The sequence below is a fragment of the Sturnus vulgaris genome, chromosome 2, assembly GCF_052056855.1.
Source record: "Sturnus vulgaris isolate bStuVul1 chromosome 2, bStuVul1.hap1, whole genome shotgun sequence".
NCBI lineage: Eukaryota > Metazoa > Chordata > Aves > Passeriformes > Sturnidae > Sturnus > Sturnus vulgaris.
The window spans coordinates 101,806,279-101,828,691 of NC_142244.1; the positions used below are offsets into that span (position 1 = coordinate 101,806,279).

A 22,413-nucleotide genomic window follows, 5' to 3' on the forward strand; every position below is an offset into this window, starting at 1 on the left:
TGAATAAGTGGGAAGTTACTTTGAGGACTTACATTAAAAAAAGAAAGCAAATAAATAATGTGAATTTGTTGAGAAGGGTCAAAACATCATGAGTAATTTTTCATCACAAAAAAGGAAATTAAATTAAGAAATACTGCTCTAAGGATAAAACAGAACAAAAAGGTTGATGTTTGCTAAATGGAAAAGACTAGTAGTCTTATTCATAGATATTTCCATAAAGTTGCTCCAAAAAAAGCAATTATACAAAAAATTCATCAAAGACCTGAATTCTCCCTTTCCTTTCTTCACATACTTTTTCAGCTTTTCCTAATGAACATAGTTCTAACTGAAGTCAGAACATTTGTTTTGATTGCATTAGGAAGTAACTCAAGTCTTAAATATTCACAATTCCTCTTGATACCAATACGAAGAGGTGTAGAAATCAGTGGTGCAGGTCAGGAAAGAGAATTTAGATTTAAAAAAACCCCAAAACTAAGTGAATAGGAAATATATTCCTATCAGTGGTTCTGGGAAAAAGAAGAGAAAAAAAAGCAAAATTGATTCATGAGCTAGATAAGGAAGATGTTAGTGAATTTAACTGTGTAAATATTTCCTTATTAATTACGGGTAGTCTCCTTTTCCAGACAAAATCAGGCAGCAATATAACAGAAGGATGTGGTCACAGTATACACCAAATAAATCTTTACAAGTCTCTGCACTGCTTATTTACAAAAGCTATATCAATGATACACAATAAACATTCAAATACTCAAAGAAGGTTGAATAAACATCCTCATTAGTACTCTAAAGGAATCAGTTATGTCCATTTTATAAATTAAAATAAATTTTTTTAAATCTGCAAGAAACTTACCTGCTTACTAACCACACTTGGTACAGTACATCACACTTCAGTTTGGCCTGAAGCACATTTGATTATCCTTCTGGGTTAAGCACAAGAGGGAAGATGATTAATTAATTATACACTGATTACCATTTATCTTAAATTTGTGACATGTTCTAGTTACTTTGTGTTATCCTAACAACTGATACCAGAGGACATGTCCACATTAAGATTCCAAATAATCATACTGCCAAAAGGAAGACCTCAGCATCCTAGCAAATTTTTCTTACAAGATGAAAGAATAGAGATTGAACTGGAACACTTGACCTTTTGGTTAATTCAAAGACACCAATTGTTCCTCAGTACATACTACGAATTTCCAGTTCCACAGCTGTGAAACAGTAGGAACACAGGAACCTTGTGTTGAGCTTTCTGTATCTTGGAGTGCATGAGGATTCAGAAGACACGGCTGAAATTCAGTTTGCAATGGCTTAGGTGGGACAGCTAAGGCAAGCTGATGCTCACTTAAGTTATCTGAAGGTCTTTTAGAAGTCTGCCTTCAGAGGCTCAAAACCTTCACATGCAAGTGAATTGCAAATCTGAGCTTAAATACCAGAGAAATTAACATATTCACTGTCTTCTGCTCCAAGATTTCTTCTAGGAGGTGCTATGGAATAGCTACACATTTGCTGTGATGGTGGCATTTCCCCTGCATTTATAGTATAAATACACTTCTTCTTGACCCCTGTCCTCAAAAATTTTTATTGGCATCCAAGAGATCAGAGTTAGAAGTGCTGAGGAATTGTTGAAACATCAGATCTGGCAGCCAGGTGCAAGAGCTGCCTTTGCTTGCACCAGCAGAGAGAAGTTAGAGGATGTAAGGGAGTTGCTACTTTGCTGCTTTCTGAGTCTCAGTAAAGCTTCACAGGCTTCAAACCTTTTCTGCATCCTGTTTTGCCAGATCTAATTTGGAGGACATTCTAGACTTTACTGAATCTTTTATTCATATTATTGTGAGGTTTTTCCTTAAAACAAGCAAGCAAAAAAACAAACAAACACCCCGACTTGGTAATTTTTTTAATGGTGCCAATGGTACTCAGTGTCATTAAGAAAACCATAATTTGTAGGTTTTGATTGGTATTATTCCAAAGGTATTTCCCCATAGTTTTAAAGTACTGTAGAGTTCATGTGACTGAGTCACTCAACATTAGACAGAAGATTGCATGTTTTAACTTGGAAGACCTCACATTTAAGAGAAAAAACAAAGATTGAGGGTGCTGGAAGTCCAGGGTCCTTATGTCTCTCTCTAGATCATGGGAAGAGTCTAAGTGTATCACCAGCTCTGTAGCTGTGCTTTGGGTGTTGAATACTCCTGGATCTGTATTTGCTTAAATCAATATGAAGGCTGTCTTTCTGTATTGGTGTCAACCTTTAGCTTGCTGACAGGATTAATTCCACAAGAACATAAATTTAACTAGCAGGTGGTTAATATCCTTCTTTCAAAACATCAGTGCTGTTCTTGTCTTTTTTCAACATAGAGATCAACAGCTGCAAGACAATATTAGTACTTTTATATTATGTTGTTAGAAAGGCTTTGGATTTGTTATTTTTATTTTCTTTTTTGTCTTCTGTTGTATAGTAATAATTACTGAAGCAGCAAAACCTGATCACTCCAATTTTGAAGAAGATATGTTCCTTTAAGAATGGGAGATTCTGAGAGCTATTGTTAAGGTACACCATCACCTAGATTTCAGAAGAGCCACTATCCAACTATAACTGTGGAGATGACTGAAACCTTGGCATAAGCAGCTTTTACTGAAGCTTATATTGCTTTACAAAGTAGGCTTCTTTTGTTTGCTTGTTTGTTTAAGGTTGGGGTTTTGGGGGGTGGGGGACAGGTTATTTATAACATCTTTGAAATAAACCTGTTTAACAAGCTGAATTCTTACGATATCTGAAAGCTTCAATGAGACTCCAATTGACTTTAATTTGACTCGTATTTTGGCAGGAGGGGAGAAAAGCCTGGGAGAATGACCTTTACTTATTCCCTAGAGTGTAAACAATTGAGAGATAGATATGAACAGATCCACATTCTCTGTAGGAGCCTTTCTCTCCTCTCAGTGCTTACTGTGTAATGAATCCGTAACTCACACTGGTGTCGATAGTAATTATGTACATGCACTGGGAAAGAATGAAATTTTAAATTGGTAACTCCTCATAAAATCTTATTACAACAGTTCTGTAGGCCACTGTTCAATGCGGTGGGTTAATAAGTATTAGTCAAATTCCTGCCAGGGCAGCAGGATTAATTTAAGTAAAATGTTTAATAGAAACTTGTTTTTTAATTACTTTCCAAAGAGAAAAGAATGTAGCTAATATATATGTTTTGTTTAAAAATCTTCTTTATTGTAGCTCTCTGTTACTTAGTACTGGGTTTGTTACTGAATACCACCAGATGTGAGAAAATAATTTAAACGATTGGAATAATAAAAAATTCATATAAAAAGCAAGGTGAGAAAACACAGATCTGCATTACTAAGCCTTGCAGGAAATGTATGGGAATCTTAATTTTACCCCATCATGAACAATGCATTATGTTATAGCCTTTAACTATATGATTGTATGCCACTTCTTGAATAAAATTATTTTCTTCACCATGTTTTAAATATTAGTTTTTGCAGTTTTTCGAGTGCTATCTATTATTCAGTATATACTAGAAAGAATCCAAGAAAGTATTTTATTTAAAATTACATAGCATGCTAATATTGCTCAATACATTTACAAACAAATCACCCCTTTCTGCAACACTCTTTTTCTTTAGATCTCAGACAGCCTTAAAGGGGACTGAGACATACCTCAGCAGAATTTCAATTCCTCTAGGTCCCGAGAACCTGACCCCTCCACAGCATGCCTTATGGGCATAAGCAAACACATGTTCTAAAGTTAAGAAACAATCATAGCTCTAAAATTGCTAAGGACTCAGACGATACCTTGTAGATATCTCTGTTCATAGAGAAAGCTGATTATGAATAGGCACACCAAAAACATGCAGCCTGTGAGGCTGCAGTCAATACACTGCTAGGTCTTTTCTCTGCTTTTGAAGTTCACCAGACTCCCTATCACAGGAATTCCCAAATCCTGCCAGCTACCAGGCAGCTGCAGGGCCAGCAGTGAGTCACTGGAATGCAGAACCTGAGATCCCTCCCTCTCTACGCTGCACCACAGAAGCCAAAGAGATTGTCAGCTGAGGTAGAAATTACACTTTCCCTCCTAGTAAGTTGAACCACAGAAAGATACAGGCAAAGAATTTATGCACCCACACATTCACACATTTGCTCTTGATACTCCTCTCTAGTAAACACTAGAGAGAAAAATAGAAGTAAGACACTTCTGTGGCATGGAAAAATCACAAATGAAGTTTTCAGAGCATACACCACTATTTGTTTTGTGATTGCATACTTCATGCTATAGCTGTTCTTATGCCACAGGTAAGTGTCCCAAATATCACCTGGGATGAAGTATTTTCCCCTTCCTATTATGTCAGGTTTTTACATGTGTTAGCAGTACTGAATATGAGTATGTGTCTACATTTTGGAGTTGCTAGAGAGTAGCTAATCCTGACAAGGTAGAACCAGCACAGGCAGAACACACATCATTATCTAAAACATCTATGTTTTGTATCATGATTATTTTCATCATGGTCTTCAGCAGGCATATAAACTTAAAAGATCAATTTTAAGAAAGTCTTGCAATCCCTTTATAAATGAATTAATCTTTTCTTCAGTCTGCACACATGATTATACTACCCAGATCACAGCATCCTTATGGCTAGATCAGATACCATATTGTAAAATCTATTTAAAAATGTGATTTTGAGTAAGCTTGATAAGCATTAAATGGGGTAAAAAAATTGTTTTGTTGCAAGCTAGGAAGAATGCATACTCGATTAAATATCAAAGACCAACATTTACAAAATAATACCATGAGAACAGAAGCAAATTTAGCTTACAAGCATTAAGGGAAGACATGATTAAACTGATTACTGTGCACAGCATTAGTCATTGTTGCTATACAATTCTGCTGTCTGCTGAAGTATATAATCTACAGTAGAAGTAAGATATTTTATCCATCAGGTTAATATATAACAGCTGGCATAAAATAATTACTGCAAATGGAATCGAGAAGTGTGATGGAATTTTCATGTATCTATACATATATATAGGAAGAAAGTGTTCACCAGATAAATCATCTCATCATAACACAGCTCTTTGTTAGTCAACCTATCAGACGTACATTAGATAAAACTCTTGTATAGTTTCTTCTTGCTCCTGTTTTTGTCAGAACTTAAAAAAACTGAAATAATAAAGATGAGTGAATGCTGGTCAGATACTTAATTTTTGCTATTAAATTCTATGAAATGAACAGCATGTTGATTTTATCTGAAAATAATGTCTCTCATAGCTGCAGCTACTTCAGGGAAAGTAAACAAAGGAGGTGGGTAATAGCATTATTTACAATGAAGTTGTTGTATACAGGTTCATATACCGTAAATGTAAACATAACTTAATTCAAATCACTGATTTTCCTTTTGAGTGGCTCCACTTAGTGATCTCCATTTGCACGTGATGTGTTTTGTAGAAATTGTAACTGATGTTTCCATTCAAGTGAGATCAACACGAGTCCTAATCTTTTCCTGCAGCAATGACGATCTAAGGGTGCTGACCCAAAGCCCAGACTCATTCAAAGGAACAAGAACTTTTCTCACAATTCATTCAACTATATTTTGGGTATAAGAGTGCAGAAGCAAACAAGGTTATTTTCTGTTTTCCCTGACCCTGGACCCTACACGAAGGTAGGTAATGGACACTACCTTGCCAGTTCATGGCACCTTCTTTGCCTCCTATCATGAACTATCATGAACTGAAACATCACAGGGAGAGAATGCTCGGCTGGAATGGGTCTGGAATCACTTCTGACTACTGGAATCCCTTCCTCCAAGCCAGCCAGTATTTCCAAGTAAGGAGATTCCAGTTTCACAAGAGAAGATTTAAAGAAACAAGACACCAGTTTAATGTTTAAGACAGATTTTCTCATCATGACTAGACTGTAGTGGGTGAAAGGGTCCTTTTGGATACTTTTTTGAAATACAATATATGGTACATGTTGTCTTAAGAAATTTAAGTCATAAATTGACACAAAGTGCTAGGAATTCTTCAATTCATATCTAAATTGCCAGGAGGAAATATGAAAGGGGGAATAACACAATTTTGTGCTGTTTCTGACTACTGTTTTTTCTCCTGTTTGAGTATCTGACAGCTCCTCCCAATACGAATCACATACAGGGGCTCAAGGTCAAGAACTAAGTTGCTCATTTTAACTTTCCTGCCTTCCTCTACGATCAGATTGAAACATAAGTAGCATTTTATTCATGTTTTCTCCTTAGTTCCAAAGTTATCAAATTCCAAATGCCAGATATTTTTACTTGTACTTATTTGTACTTTATTACTTGTATGAAATGCTCCCCTGTTCGGTAATGGTACCATTGGTACCACATGAGAAGTGTTACAAATCATGCAAATCAAGAATCTAATAATGCTAAAACTCAATAGCTGCATCTACTTGAGCCAGCTGGTGAAATTAATGTAGTTCCCTACATAATTTTACACTGTAAAACTACTAGACCTTTAATGAAGGAAACAAATTTTCAAATGAGATTTAGTTCATTCTTTATTTCTTACATTTGTAGTGTAAAAAATTACACCAGGAATTGATATTATAAGGCGCTTTATAATACAAAGAGGAATATATGTATATATTATAAATTACTATTTATGTAATACATAATATATATTCAAGATTTCAGAGAACAAAATTCAGATATAGAAAGTAAACTCAATACAAGTAGTATATTTAAAATACCTAATTCCATTAAAAGTAAATTTGTTATGCTCTCTTTCCAGGTCTTTTTGTTACTATTTAAAAGGAAAAAATGCATCATATAGAACAATAAGGAATTTCCATGTGGGAGGGGTTTTTTTTTACATTTAGAGATACTATGGCAAATAATAACCAAAAAAAAAAAAAAAAAAAAAAGAGGGAAGGATGTGAAAATATTTTGCATATATACAAAATGGAGCTGTACTGACAAATGCATTGTTGTATCTGTTAATGTCAGGTATAAAAATGTTTTAAATAAAATGTTTGTTTTCTTATTGGAAAGCTGAAAATCTATCTATTGCCTTTTCCTGACAACTAAGGCTATCAATATTATTCACTGAGACTTCTTATTAACAGAGTTTCCAAAATTAAAAAGAAACAGGATTTAATTACCTTGTTTGATCCTTTACACAGTTTGTTATGGTTCATGCACAGTTATGTATGGTTCAAAATCCAGGCCAGTTGATTTTTTATCCTTAGCTCAACATGCAGTCACATTAGATTACCTTCAGGTTTTTGTTTTGGCTTTTTTTGCCTTCACTATAATTGGACATTTTACATAGACTGTACTCTCAATTCATTTATATTTGGCACTATATTGAAATACACTTGTCATTGTTAACCAACATCCAACAATTATGATAATTTGACATACCATTTTGAAAGTTATATTGAATTTTCTCTTCTTATAGACACTAATTGCATATTTGAAGTGATGGATCTTGTTCTCTCAGAAGCATGCATCTGGATCCCTTATTTATCATAATCTGAGAGAGAGGTATGACCTTATTTTTTCCATTTCTTAGGTATTCAGAAATGAATAAACAGTGCAAACAAACATAAATCATGTTCCATCAACTAACTGTTATAAAACCATTTACATGGAAACAGGGTAATTCTGCCCTATTTTCTGCCCAGTAAGTTAGTGCTTAAGAAACTCAGGTGAAATAGAGAAATTGGACTGAACTAGCTCATTCTTGAAATAATATGCCATATTTGGCACGATTATTAAGCTTCTGTATATGCCTGGGAAACCACAGGGATGTGTTATTTAGCCTTTTCACCTGAAAACATTTCCATCGTGTCTTCATGCACATCCCTGTGCCATTTTACAAGCCTCCCCTCCTATCCCAGGTGGGAGTCTTTGGCTCCTATTCATTTGCAACACTTCTGCTGTCAGAAATGTGTTGTGGGAGATAACAAATGAGTGACACTGAAAAGAATCCCATCTGTGCAATTGAACATACACAGTTCGTCCAGAACCTGCTGCACATCAGTGGCACCACTCCTCATATTTCTGGCTCTGGCACAGGAGGGGAGCACCAGAAAATGCCCTGTACATCCAGGTAATTGTGCTCCCAAATGTCTTCCCTGCTCTGCAGAGTTCTGAATCATCCCTTGCCATCGGGTGCACATTTAATAAACACTATTTAATTGTGCATGAATGGCAGCTCAGAGACTTACAGTACTCAAAACAACTATAAACAACTTTCTCTTTTTTTATGACAGGAGGATGAGGAGAAACTGTTGCAAGAATAGCTGAAAGTAAGAAGTTTTTCATGCATGTTTTAATACATGAAAAAGTGGTGATGGACTGAAATCTGATCCCCTTTACCCCAGGTATACATGACAGCTTGACCTGGAACCCTTTGATTAAAGAAAACATTTGCTTTGAACCCCCAGAATTTCAAGCAGGGAGTTATTTGAATGACTGTTTCTGTTAGTTAAATAAGCATCAGAAACACACCATTTCCAATGTTTAATAATTAAGTTTTTCTGGGCACTTCCATGTAAGCACCATGCTGAGTAATATCTCAGTAAAGACTAGACATTTGGAGGTGTAAGGAATGGTGGAGCAGATACTTTTAAATTTTCACCATGACATCTCTCACCATGTTTTCAAAAAGCCCACATCAATTAAGGGAAGTATGCTTTGAAGAACTTCCTGCAACTTTTATTTAGCTTAGAGATATAGTTATTTAGCATTTCAAATAAGCCATGAAGTGCAGAAAATGGCCAGTAGCAGCTAAATCCTGGAAAGCAGAATTTTAAGTAGGTTTTCTCCAGTTAAAAAACTTAAGGAAATGTTCAGTTACTTGCAGTTACCAAGAAGGGTAATGAACATTTATAGGTCTTTAAAAGCATGTCATGTCACAAAATCCATATTAACAGACTCAGTGGAAAGACATCTGTGATATTCAGTGACTTTTGCATTATGAGCTCTGCAAACAGTTCTGAGATTCCCCACACTTTTAAGCAGGTGGCACTGTAGGTTAAAGAGACATAGATTCTTCCTGCAGCTGATAGAAATCATGCTTTCCAATTTCCCCATTTATCTCAACTTAAGGTAAAAATATACAGCACTATCACTGGATTCCTGTCTAGAAGGGAACAGGCTCAAACTTTGAAATGCACTTCTTTGTTGACTCAACAGTATTCCATTATTTCCAGATGCAGCTTTGTGAATTTTATTTCTCATAATGAGACACTGCAGCAAGGGACATAACTCAGCCTCTCTTCTTTAATATGACAGTAGGAAGACCTGTCTTTTGAAGGGGTTAGGTGATGTTACAGGGCAGTGATTCAGCATCAGTGCTCAGTGTCTAATGATAAACTATGATAGTTTTAGTAAAAGCAAATACAGGGCCCTTCCTTCTAATGGACTTTATGTCACTGACACAGACTCAGCAGCTGAGACAATAAGGAATTTAGTTTACATTTGCAACTTTGGGCTGCTCTTTCAGTTATTTCAATATTTTGTGCATAAAATGTTGCCTTATCTAGAGATCGTGTGTAAGGATCACTAATAAGGTTGATTTTAGCATCTTTGACAGTGACATGGATGGTGGGATGGAGTGCATCCTCCATGAGCCTAAGGATGACACTCAGCTGTGTGGTGTGGTGTGGTGTGGTGTGGTGAAGGGAAGGGATGCCATCCAGAAGGTTCTTGAGAGGCTTGAGAGGTGGGCCACATGAACCTTGTGTAGTTCAACAAGACCAAGAACAAGGTCCTGCACTAGACTGGGGCAGTCCCAAGCACAAATACTGGCTGAGCAGGGGATGGATTGAGCCCTCAGGGAAAGGACTTGGTGGTGTTGGTGGACAGGAAGCTGGACATGAGCTGGCAGTGTGTGCTTACAGCCCAGAAATCCCAACACATTCTGTGCTGCACCAAAAGCAGCGTGACCAGCAGATTGAGGGAGCTGCTTCTCCCCCTCTGCTTTGTAAGAGCCCTCCTGGACAGCTGTGTCCAGGTCCAAGGGGTCATCCTGAACAAGAAGGACATTTGTTGGGAAAGTCCAGAGGAACCCATAAAGATGACTGGAGGGGTGGAGCACCTCTCCTGTGAGAGAACTGGGGTTGTTCAGCCCGGAGAACAGAAGGCTCCAGGGAGATTTTATAGCACCTTCCAGTCCCTAAAGGGAGCTTACAAGAGAGCTGGAGAGGGACATTTTACAAGGACATGTAGTGATAGACCTTAAACTGAAACAGAGAAGGTTTAGACTAGATATTAGGAAGAAATTCTTTTCTGTGAGAGTGGTGAGGTACTGCAAAATTTTGCCCAGAGAGGCGTGTGTTCAAGGTCAGGCTGGGTGGAGCTTTGAGCAACCTGGTCCATGGAAGGTGTCCATGTCCATGGCAGAGGGGTTGGAACTACATGACATGTAAGGTCCCTTCCAACCACAACCACCATCCTATGATTTTCTATATTTTTTATTTTATATATTTTACTTAATTTCTATTTTTTTCAGATACATCCTATCTTATTAAACTAAAATAAACAAAATACAACAACTGATTTTAATGTAATGGACAGTATATAGCTTTGATTTCTTGGTAATGTGTGAACAGAACAACTCTTTTCCAGAAGCATTTTTTAATGGTGACTAGACACATGGTAATAGTGCAGTCATGAAGCTGTGGATTTTTTACTTGGAGATATTAAAAATGTGTGTGTGTGTGTGTAAATATGTGTAAATACTTTTGTGGAAGTGAAGCGGTGTTCAGGTGGACTGGCTCTGTGACAGGAGAATATAGCTGGACTTAAAAAATACAGATGGACCTAAAGCTGAAGAACGAACAACAGTTCCTTTTATTTTTGGGAGTGGCAGGATGGCTAAAAATCCCAACTTCTTTGGGGGAATTGATTTCCACACTGTTGAAAGTTTTTCATGCTCAGGTGGAACTCGTGCATCAGCTCTGCAGTTCCCCGTGCTCCTAGCGGCTGGCACCCTGCTGTCACAGCCGCACCGGCTATTCCCGTCCCCCTGGGTCCGGCTGGAATGTCGCGGATCCCGCGGGAACAGCGAGAGGCGCGCCCGGCCAGGGCCGTGCCCGCGGCGCGCCAGCGCCCCCAGCGGCGGGAGCGCGCACCGCACGGCGCCGCGCTGACAGCAGCACTCCGCAGCCCCACGCGTGACAAACGCACCGCGCTGACACCGCACACTCACACTCACACACACACACACTCACACTCACACTCACACTCTCACACACACACAGAGCACCCCGCACACAACACACAGACCCCCCGCTCCCCGCCCCGCTCCCCGTGCCCGCAGCCCGCGCACGCCCCCGGGCGCGCCCCCGCCCCGGTCCCGCACGGCCGCATGCGCAGCGCGGGCGCGGAGCTGTCCGAGCGCTGAATCCGTGCGCTCCCATTCCCGCACAGCGCCGGGGATCCCCGCTCCCCCCGGCCCTACTGCCCCCCTCCTCGCACCCTCCCGCCCTCCCCGCCAACGCCGACGCTTCCCCAGCCAAAGAGGGGAAAAGCAGAGCCACCCAGTAGCCCCGCCACCGTTCATAAATACTAATTTCCAGCGAAAGGGGAATAAAACATATTGACAGCAGAACTGCTCTCAGCGCTGTTCCCTTTTGCCTGATGCTCCTCGCATAGTTGGGTTTTCTCCTCTTTTCCTTTTCTCCCCTTTCTTTCCATTCTTTTCTTCTTTTTCTTTGTTTTTTGTTGTTTTTTTTCCCCCTCCATCACCAAAACCAAGTCGGGGGAACGACTGTGTCTGATGCCTTATCTCTTTTGTGCTGACTGCTGGAGATGAGCCTAGGCTTGACCTGACCATGATTCCAAGGACTGGCACTTCTCTTTTACCCCCACTTTGTAGAGATCCAGACCTTCTCTTCCTGATTGTCAAGAAAATTATATTATTGCTGAATTTGGAAATCTAGGCAGCAGCAGCTTACTTTTTCCCTGCATCTCTCTGGAATCGTTTCTGGGATATTTCCAAATCATCACAGAAAGCAGGAGGAATGAACCGGCAGCTAGTGAAAATTTTGACAACCTTGTTTGCATTTTTCTTAGAGACAAGCCACTTCAGGTAGGTGATACCACTCGGTAATAATATTTGTCAAAAGGTCGTGAGAATCATAACTATAAAGATACTACGTCACAATAACCTAGTTTGTTTGCTGTATTTGAGAGTGTTTTGTGTTCATTCTATATAGACTATCCCTTTTACACTCAGAGGCTCGTTGCTTGGTAACAAACAAAAAATAATAATCTCAAGTTTGGGTGATCTATTTTCCATTTTCTGATGCAAAGATGTGGGTTTTTTTCACTGTACATCAGTGTAGCTAAGAACATTTTCTTCAGCTTTTCTTCTTAAATGCAAGTTCTCTGCTCCTGGCAGAAGCTGTTTAGGAAGTTGCTTTGGTTCCCTCCTCTTCAGTCTTTGGAAATGATTGTACCAGTTTTGTCAGGGATGTAGTTATTTGAAATTAGAGAACCAGCCCTCTGATTTTGGGAAAACCCTGGATCAGACTAGCATTATGTTCGCTTAAAGTCCCTATGTTTCAGATTTTTTTTTTACGTTTCATGAGCTTTTGCTTCAGCTATTGACTTTTTTGTGGTACTAAGCAAACAGGTCAGTCTTATTAACCAGAATAGCATTTTAGATGAGGTTCATAATTGGACTGCATGCTGCTGTGCATCTGCACCTACAGATGTATCTACACCCAGAAGTGTTTTTTCTAAGAGTAAGGAGGCACACATATAGTGACAGAGTGAAACAGTGTGTATATTTGTGAGCTGAGGTTCACAGCACAGCTCATAACTAGTGGGCTCTGAATGAAAATAGAAGTAATCTGTGTATGAATAAGTGTAGTATCTTAATTTTCCAGTTTTTATTTTCTGAACTGAATTATTTCATTATTTAAGTTGGATATATCATCTGCTATGTATAAAATATTTAAAATATTTGTAATGGTACCCTCTCATTGACAAAAGCAAAAGGAAGCAACTGCCTCCTATAAATGGAACCTGAAAAAAAATGTGTGGAATCACGCCACGAGAATTTACTATCACCGTGCTTTTTAACAATTCTGGTGAATTGTTTCTCTTCTGTAGTGAGAGGAAGGATTTGATATTTGCTTCTCATCTCAGACGATCACATATATATATGCTTTTTTTATAATTATATGTAGATGCATGAAAATACCCCATGAAGCTCTCCTGAAACTGAGAGGTTTCTTTTGGGCAAATACTTAAACAGAGAGTGGTTAAGAAGTCAGAGTCAGAATTACTTTTAATTTAGCTCAAAGATAAAGTGGAAACAGGCGCAATGAAATTGGTTATTTAGGACTTAAGATAATGTTTAGTTATTAATTCTATGCCTCTACACCTTTTTCATTCTAGTTTCTTTTTCCCTGGGGAACAACCTTAGGGAACTCCTAAACTGTTTTTCTCTGCAATATATTATGTGTTTGCAATATGTAATGTGCCATGTAGACAGCATTTCACACACATGATATGGTACCAGAAGTCTTCTCTTAAATCCTTGAAACAGACGTGTTCAAAGAACTTGCATATGAATACCACCTGGTGATGCTAAATTTTATTATTCAGTGCTCATGGAGTGGGGGTGAAACCCCCCTAAGATCAGTTGTGACTGACTCCAGAACCCTTTTTACCATGTTGGGAAAAAATCCAGACACTCATTGGCATGATTTAACTATTTTTTGGGTAGCTTCTGTAAAAAACTATTTTATTTTTTTTTTCCATCTGTATCTTTCCCAACAATAACAAATCCGGTATTTTTCAGTGTTGCTTGTTAAGTGTTGCTGAATGTTGTTTGGAAGTTTAAGACCACCTTAAACCAGTGTTAACATAACATTTTAACAGCATCCATGCAATTAAAATAATGATATAAAATAGGATATCAAAATACTCTAAGATGGATCTACATGTTAAAGTAAAGACTAAATTGAATCTTCTAAAGTCTTTAAACTGTAACGAATTTATTTTAAACCTAAGGTTTTTTCTGGATAGAAAAATGTGTTCATGCATGATATCTGAAACTCATCTTTATTTCTAGAATAAAGTTTTCACATGAAAGGTAGAGTATGTTGCTCTTTAAAAATATTAATTTCTACCTTCACTGAGTTGAGACAATTTTTTTAGTGATGTAATTTCTCCATGACTTGAATACAATACAAGCTAAATATTAGCTAATGGTGGCTAATAATTTATTTAGGACGACTTTCTGTAAAGAACATGATTCAAGATCTGGAAAATCCCCCTCACAGACCCTGTCTCCTTCAGATTTTTTGGACAAATTGATGGGGAGGACATCGGGGTATGATGCTAGAATCAGACCAAATTTTAAAGGTAAGTTTACTAAGACTTCCAATTAATTAATTGATAAATATTGGGATAAATTATAGGTTTTGAGGAGGTTTCAACCTCTAGGTTTAGATTATGTTTTCAGTAACTTCACTTTTCCAGTATTATAGTGCCATAGAAAACAACTGATCCATGGGGTGGACTAGGAGACAGAGCAGTGTAGGTAATAAGGGTCCAGAGCTTGAAAACCCTCTTTTGCCATGACTGTGATGTTCACCTGTCAGAAAATGCTTCTGAAAACCTTACTAATTTAACATAGTGAATAGGATTATGGACTTCAGACTAAAACCAAATGAAATGACTTGTTCCTGAAATTTTTAAGCCACAAAGACAATATCATTAAATCTTCCATGCTGAGATATTGTCTTCTTTATAGCAGTGTCTGAAGAAAAAAATCTGTGTTTTCTTTCAACTTAAAGAAAGTAAAAGCTTCTTCCCCAAGGTAAGGGGAACTAAAGGAATATATACAGAAGATTTTATCCTGCAAACGCTGAATGAAGGACAAGAACCAATGTCTCAGTATCCCTATAAAATATAGAAACTATATTCTGTTTGGCACTTCCATGACTTCCAAAATTTAGACTGAATTGTGGAACATCATCACCACCATCCCAGCACAAAGAAGGCTGTGTACTAGAAGCTTCTTTTGCAATCATTATTACTCAAAGCAATTTTTCCTTGCTGTAGTCCTGTAAATCCCTATAGGAGAGAGCACAGGATATCTTGTGGCTTTCTAGAAAAGGAATTGGGAGAGAAGTTTTCCTTGCTAATATTTAGCATTTTGGAAGAGTCCTATAATTCCACCAAAATAATCTCCTCTATGCCAATTTAAAGCTCAGAATATGATTTTACTTTCAAAACTGATAGAATGCTTTCTCCCTTAACAAATCTCATGGCAATTGACATTTGTAACTCATATCTATTAGATTTGGCCACTGAAATGCATTTTTTCCTGTATTAAGCCTTTTTAGCAGTGCTGTGAAAGTTGATAATGGCTGGAAAAAATAATAATTTCTTAGCCAGTGAATGAACTGTAAGGAGAGAAGAAGCTCACATGTCAATGAGAAAAGTGTTTAATTAAATTTAGATCAAAGATCAGTTTCTCTACTTTGTTCCACATGTGCAAATTACAAGATTTAGAACAAAGTGCCTTTTTTGGACTTCTTCCTGTGCCTGAGCAAGGAGCAAACTAGTATGGATTTCAGATCCAAAGGTTTGAAAGCTGACAAGTTAGGAAAACCAAGTCAGTGAAGTCTAAAATCTTAATTTCAGAGTATTTTTCAAAGTGCTTATTGAGTTCCTGAACTGGTGTCCACATCAGTTTATAGAAAGTAATATTTCATTAGTCTCTCACATTCATTTTGTGTATTTGCATGAGTATCAGTGAAATTTTAGAGCATGTAAATGAAGGCAGAAATTGCCTGAATTGAGCACGGTATCAATCTTTAAGAACATTTTCCTGTTCTCTAAATGGGGGGGGAGCGCACTAAAAAGTCTTCATCTGTTGTATCTCAGACAAGAAGCAGTAATAAAAACAGTCCCCTGTACATACATGACTTAGAGACAGCTCTCTCCTGCTGCCCAGTGTGTGCCTACAGCCATTTCATGAGAAGCACAGGAGGCAGTTCACACTTTGCTCCCCTGACACCCAGGTGTGTGGAGCAGGTATTGGGAGGTGCACACTGAGCTGTTTGACAGACACTTCTCCCCTCTGAGTCCTGTATTTTGTTTGCATTCCCAAAGTGAAGTTGCTGCCTCTTGACATACATGAGACCTTACTGGGAAAGCATCTGCCATATTTTGGTTCTTGAATTTTTATTAAGCTGCACTCCAGAGCGGGATGGTTCTCTGCAACAGTTTGAGCTGATAAATAGATCTTCAATGCTTTCTCATAATTTCATATCTGTGAGCTCTCCCAGAGCTCTCAGTCTTCTGGTGAGGGGCCTGAAAGTTCTTGTTCCTCGCTATGTTCATTTGAATGGTATTTGGACCTCAGAATTTAGAACTAGAGAGTTAAGTAATGCAGTTTTGAACTTCACATCACCAGTCAAAACCTTGCCAGCTAATAACCTTGTTTATTAGTCAACATCCATGTTTTAGTTGCCCAAGTCTCATTAATATTTAAAAAAAATGAAGATATTTATTGTTCTATATTGCATACTTCTTCCTTTTAAAGAATAAGGACAGCTGCAAAGGAGTCAAAATAAATTTAATAAATAAAAATTAAAATAAATAGTATGATAAAGATGATTTTTTAACTGAGTCTTTACTGTGTCCATAATAAATCATTTTGATTTTTAACATTTATAAATATGTTTAAGATAATTTTGGGGATAAGGCCTATTTTCCAATAGTGATATTCTCAATCCTATAAATGGAAGAATGTATGAAATGATGAATGAGTACCTGATTCATAACACTTTTCATATTTTAAGAAAAGAACTTTTTATCACAGAAGAGGCTACTGGAGAAATGGTTTAAACTAGGGATCTTCTATGTGGTTTTGATTTTAGTCTAGGGATAATATTTGTTTACTATGTTTCAGAAAAGACATCGTGAATCAAGGTAGTTGTGCCACTATTCAGCCTCTCCTTGTAGGGTCTTGAGGGGCAGCTGTTTGAGGAGTAGCTGAGGGCACTTGGTCTGCTCAGCCTGGAGAGGAGGAGGCTGAAGGGAAACCTCATTGTGGTCTTCATCATCCTCCTGAGGGGACCTGGAGGGGCAGGCACTGATCTTTTGTCCCCCAGAGTGGTCACAGATGTCTGGTGGCCAGTGACAGGACCCGAGGGGATGGCCTGAAGCTGTGTCAGGGAAGCTTTAGGTTCAATATCAGAATAAGATTTTTCACTCAAAGGGTGGCTGTGCACTGGAGCAGGCTTTCCTGAGAAGTGGTCACAGCACCAAGCCTGAGAGAGTTCAGGAAGCATTTGGACAATGCTCTCAGGCACATGGTGGGATTCTCTTGGCCCCTGTGCAGGGCCAGGAGTTGGGATTCATGACCCTGATGTCTCTTTCATCTCAGTTCATTCTGTGATTCTCTGGTTCTACTCATGCATTTATCTAGCTATTCTGCTTTAGACCAGTTACACAGCTTTTTCTGAGTCCACTACAGGCACTTTAAAGTGTCAGAAAAGTCTGATTTCATGGAAATGCAGTTGAGTAGAACACATTTATCTTATGCCACTGATTATACAATAATTAAATATACTTTTATGACTAGTTTAAATTACTGGAAAACAGCAGCTATTAGATTAATTTTTGAAATAAAGGCTGTACGCTCTAAAGAGAGAGGAAAATGCTACTTACTGGAACAAGGTGTTTTATCCAGATAAAGCATTTCTTCATTAGTGATTGCTTTATCCTATCTTATTCTTGCAAATTAAAAAATTCAGGAAGATAGTGGGAGAGCAACAGGTGAATATATAAACATTTAGACATCAGCAACAGAGGTTTTTTGGTTGTAATTTTTTGGTTGGTTTTTTGTTGTTTTTTATTTTTCCGTGTGCTTGGTTTTTTTTCCAGCAGTACTGTATAATGAATGATACTTTCTCTTTTGTATTGTTCTGTCTTATAAAATCATTCGAATGCAGAGGAATGTATTTCTTTTTCTTTTTGATTTCAAGTGATTGGATACAAAATATCCAGACACTGCGATGGGCTATCCCCCTAATGAAAAGCCAGAAAGAAGTGCAGAGTGACAGCTCTCAAAACTGCTCTTCTTTAATCACTCTCTGTCAGATATTCAATGCATACTTTTTCATCTTCCACTTATCTTTCATTGAATTTGAATGGGCTAATAATTTGTGTAAGGACACAGAGGGGAATACTTTTAAATGTAAATATGAAGACTGCAATCTAGTACTAACTGAAGTCCCTGAGAGTCTTTCTGTTGACAGCAAATGTATACTCATGGTCCTATGAGTTGCTTTGCAGTTTCTTCTTCAATTATAACATCAGTTGAGCATGGTTTCTGAAATATAATAAAAGGTGAGGCTTGCACAATGCATTTTTACTTTATTAATATTATTTTTATATATTTTTAATGGTAAAACACAAGAGAAGCATTGTCTTTTACTTTCTCCAGTGCTCACTTTGCTTTTAAAGTTAACTAAAAGCTAGAAATAGTGTAGAGCACCTCTGTTATGAAACTAGCCAAGGATGTGCTTTCTCTTTGCTAGAAACCAGGGATTGTGAAGTGGTAGCTTAGCTTAGTGTACATTCAGCTCAGACTCGAGAGCACTGCATGTAATGCCTGGATACAAGGGATCAATCCTAAACTGAATCACAGCATGAGATATGGGGCTAATGGAACACCAACTTGAATTTAACATTTCCGAGCAGGTGTTGATCTTCAGAGGTTACTAAATTATTTCAACTTTTTAACACTTTCATCATCTATCACCACTCAAAATCTAAATGCAATCTAGAAATTATCAGATAGAAAAAAACATTATCTATAGGCACTGCTATGTCCCTTATGCTAAATACTTTAAGTAATAGGCTGGCTGTCATGCACTGGGTACAGAGCAGGGGAGCTGGTCACCAAAACTGCAAAAGTGTGTTATCTTCAGGTATGGAAAACATTGCAATGAAGATGACAGTGATTTTCTTTGTATTGAATTTCATTCCATGTTTTAAATTCAGTCTTTTCTATTGAATTATTATTTACTGAAGATTATCCTGATTTTTATGGAATTACATGGAGGTGTGTAGCAATAGTGCCTGTTAATGTTACCCTCATCACTGAATGGAGCAATACAGTGTGAATTAACTTTCTCAAAAGTTGCTGTATTGTTAGTGATGCAGTCTGGGGGTGTAGGGCCATAGCTGTAAAAGATTAGTCTGTGATTACAGCAGTGTAATGCCATTTTCATGCCGAGTCTGTGGGTTTATATCTGAATAATAAACACATGGACTAAGTAATTTACTGACAATTAGCCTGACAACTGTTACAGGAAATGGCTTATGCACTTTAATACTTTAACTCCTTAGCAGTAAGGATCAGGTTTTCCATATGTTCAAACTTATTGCTTACTTATGTGGCCCCTGAGTTGACCAGTAATGAAATGTTTAAAAAACATGAATGGAAAACACTGAATGACATTTAAGGGTGAAATTCATGGCATCACACTTAATAAATAAAGGCAATTTCTATGCACGTGATAAGAGGATCTGTTTGCAAAAGTTGACCTTAATCTAGGCATATAAAAGTTGAAAAGCATATTGAAGATTATCTGTGGAACTGTAGCAATTTGTTCTCTAGTGGTTAACAATGTTCCCACTACACTTCTGTTGGTAATAATTACTGGCTCTGGAGTCAGATATGGTGAATATCCTGTACTGGATATTCACATTCTTTACAAAGGGCCAGGTTCAAAGGCTCAGAGGGCCAAGTCCAATGGAGACTCAAATCTTGTTCAGGCAGAGGAGCGTGTAGTAAGACAGGGCACATTATTGGCGCATTCAAGTTTTAGGGCATGGGATGAGGATTCATTATAGGAGAAGGGAGACCCCCAGGCCAGTTTTCAAATCTGGCCAGACTCCTGGCAAGACTCCCTAAATATAGTTGCTTGAGATGTCCAGGCATATATTATTAGGAAGGTAAGCTTCTGGTTTATTTTCTGTCCTGAAGCACAGATAAAACTTAGCAATAACTTTCAGAAAAAGCCCTACACACACACCTCATTGCACAGTAAGATGCTGCACAAAGACACTTACCCATAGGACATGGGGTTTATTTGGTTTTGTTTTATTTTTCTTCAACTGCAAAAATGAAGCTAAGGAAATTATGCTCAGTCTCTGCCCTAGGTATGCACATTTTCTGGCAGAAGGATCCTTTTAATAGTGCTTCTTTTAAAACTGCTAGGGGAAAAAGAAAGGACTATGGACCTTGCACTTCTTCCTCTCTTACTTCAATTTCAGATTCTTTCTCAGAACATAAATAGGCTGGATGAGTTGCATGGCTAGTTAGGTTATGTCCAGGCTACTAGACAAATGGGGCCAGACAGCAAGCTCAAGGCACCCCTGATCAGCTAGGCTGCTTGGCTGTTTGCTCATTCCCTGGATCTCTTTCTGAGCTTCCCACAGCCAGCTGCTTCCAAGGCAAGACAGAAAGGCTGTGAGCTCGCAGCAGGGTAAAGCACAAGCTAACCAATGCTTCCTGGCATCCAAGCTGAGGATCTGTCCAGGTCTTCTTTTATATACACATGTTTAGCCACAGTCATCTGTATTGTATTGGTGTGTTGCCTTTATTCAGAAGCAATTATTTAATTAAGAGATATTAATAGATTTGGCTATTGTCATGGAATATTATTCTGCTGTTCCATAAACTGCAAAGGGGTTTTATGACAAACAAATGTCAAAGCACAGCCAAAGACTTTTGATATTAAAGGAGAAGATGCTATTATTTCGATCATATTCTAATATAAGCATAGTACTTTTATCATATCCAGTGTCATACTCATACTTAAATTTTCTAGGCAGTTGAAGCCAAGGCCCTTGGGTCACTCATTAAAGATCTTGTTGTGTTTTGGTTGATTTATAAAGCATGCAGTTTATATTTAGAAAATTTAAAAACATGTACATTAAATTTACTATAAGTAATAGTATAAATTAATAATCTGAAAATCTATTTTACAGAGTTACTAGAAAAATGAATTCATAAAACAGAAATATGCAGTTTTATTAGACAGATTCATTACTTTATTTTTTCCTCTGTAGATTTCCATGGAATCCTAGAATGGTTTGAGTTGGAACGGACCTTAAAGATAATCCAGTTCCAATCCCTCTGCTACAGGAAGGGACACTTTTCACTAGACAAGATTACTCAGATCTTAGGCCAACCTGGCCTTGAGAACATCCAGACATGGGTCATCCATAGCTTCTCTGGGCAGCCTGTTCTAGTGTCTCACCACCCTCACTGAAAAGAATTTCTTTCTAGTATCTGGTCTAAACCTACTCGCTTTCAGTTTAAAGGCATTATCTCTTGTCCTTGTAAAATGATCCTCTCCATCTTTCATGTAGGCTCACTTTAGGGAGGCTGAAAGGCTGCTGTAAAATCTCCCCAGTGCCTTCTCCAGGATGAACAACTCCAACTCTCTCAGTCTATTCTCATAGAAGAGGTGCTCCAGCCCTCTGTTTATTTTTGTGGTCCTTCTTTGGACCTGTTGGACCTTTGGACAACTAATCCATGTCTTTCCTGTGCTGAGGGTGCCAGAGCTGGATGCAGTATTTCAGGTGGGGTCTCCTGAGAGCAGAGCAAAGGAAGACAGTCCTGTCCCTGACTCTGTCCCTGTCCCTGCTTCCTACACCTCTTTTCATGCAGCCCAGCACAGGGTTGGCTTTCTGGGTGGTCAGCACACACTGCTGGGTCATGTCACAGTCTTTCTCCTCAGGGCTGTTTTCAATCCCTTCTCTGCCCAAAATGGTGTTTGGCATTGCCCCACACACAGAACCTTGCACTTGGCCTCGGTAAACTTCATGAGGTTCACACAGGCCCACCTCTCAACCTCTCAGGGCCCCTCAGGATGGCATCCCTTCCCTCCAGGGTGTTGACCACACCACCCAGCTGGGTGTCATGAGCACACCTGCTGAGGGTGCACTCAGTCCCACTGTCCATGTCACTGATATTAAGCAGCACTGTCCCCATACTGACACAAGCTGTTGGACTTGGACGTTGAACTGTTGACTGCAATGCTAGCAGGATTGATGAAAGAGGTTCCTGCACTCCAGAGTTCCTTATCACCATGCTCAGGGCTCTCTCATCTTTCCTGGTACTCCTCAGGCTGCTCCTGGCTGTGTGGCTGGTACCCCATGAGCCAGCAGTGGGTAACAGTGGGCTGTACGAGGGTAAGCAGCTCTCCTGAGAGCCCATGGGTGCTCCCTCCATGCCTCGTCGCCCATTGTCACCTTTCCTCAGCTGCACAGGTGGTTACACAGGGAGCAGATGGAGCTGCCTTACTCAGTTCCAGTGACAATCCTGATCTGACAGGTCTTTCCTCTTCACTCTCCAGAGTGGTGA

At 38.5% G+C, this 22,413-nt stretch overlaps 1 protein-coding gene across 9 annotated transcripts in view; it reads left to right on the forward strand.

The window, feature by feature from the left end:
• Positions 1-11,373: 11,373 nt before the first annotated feature.
• The window catches only part of GLRA2 (glycine receptor alpha 2), a 122,255-nt gene continuing 111,215 nt past the window's right edge, over positions 11,374-22,413 (forward strand). For 6 of the 9 annotated variants that reach the window (XM_088160213.1, XM_014875890.2, XM_088160216.1 and 3 more), the window contains exons 1-2: positions 11,374-12,090; positions 14,245-14,378. In XM_088160213.1, coding sequence (XP_088016339.1) covers positions 12,023-12,090; positions 14,245-14,378 — 202 coding nt within the window. In that variant the 5' untranslated portion in view covers positions 11,374-12,022. Of the gene's footprint in view, positions 12,091-14,244; positions 14,379-22,413 lie in introns of those variants that run through there. The other 3 variants (XM_088160218.1, XM_088160217.1, XM_088160220.1) reach the window with 3 other exon arrangements.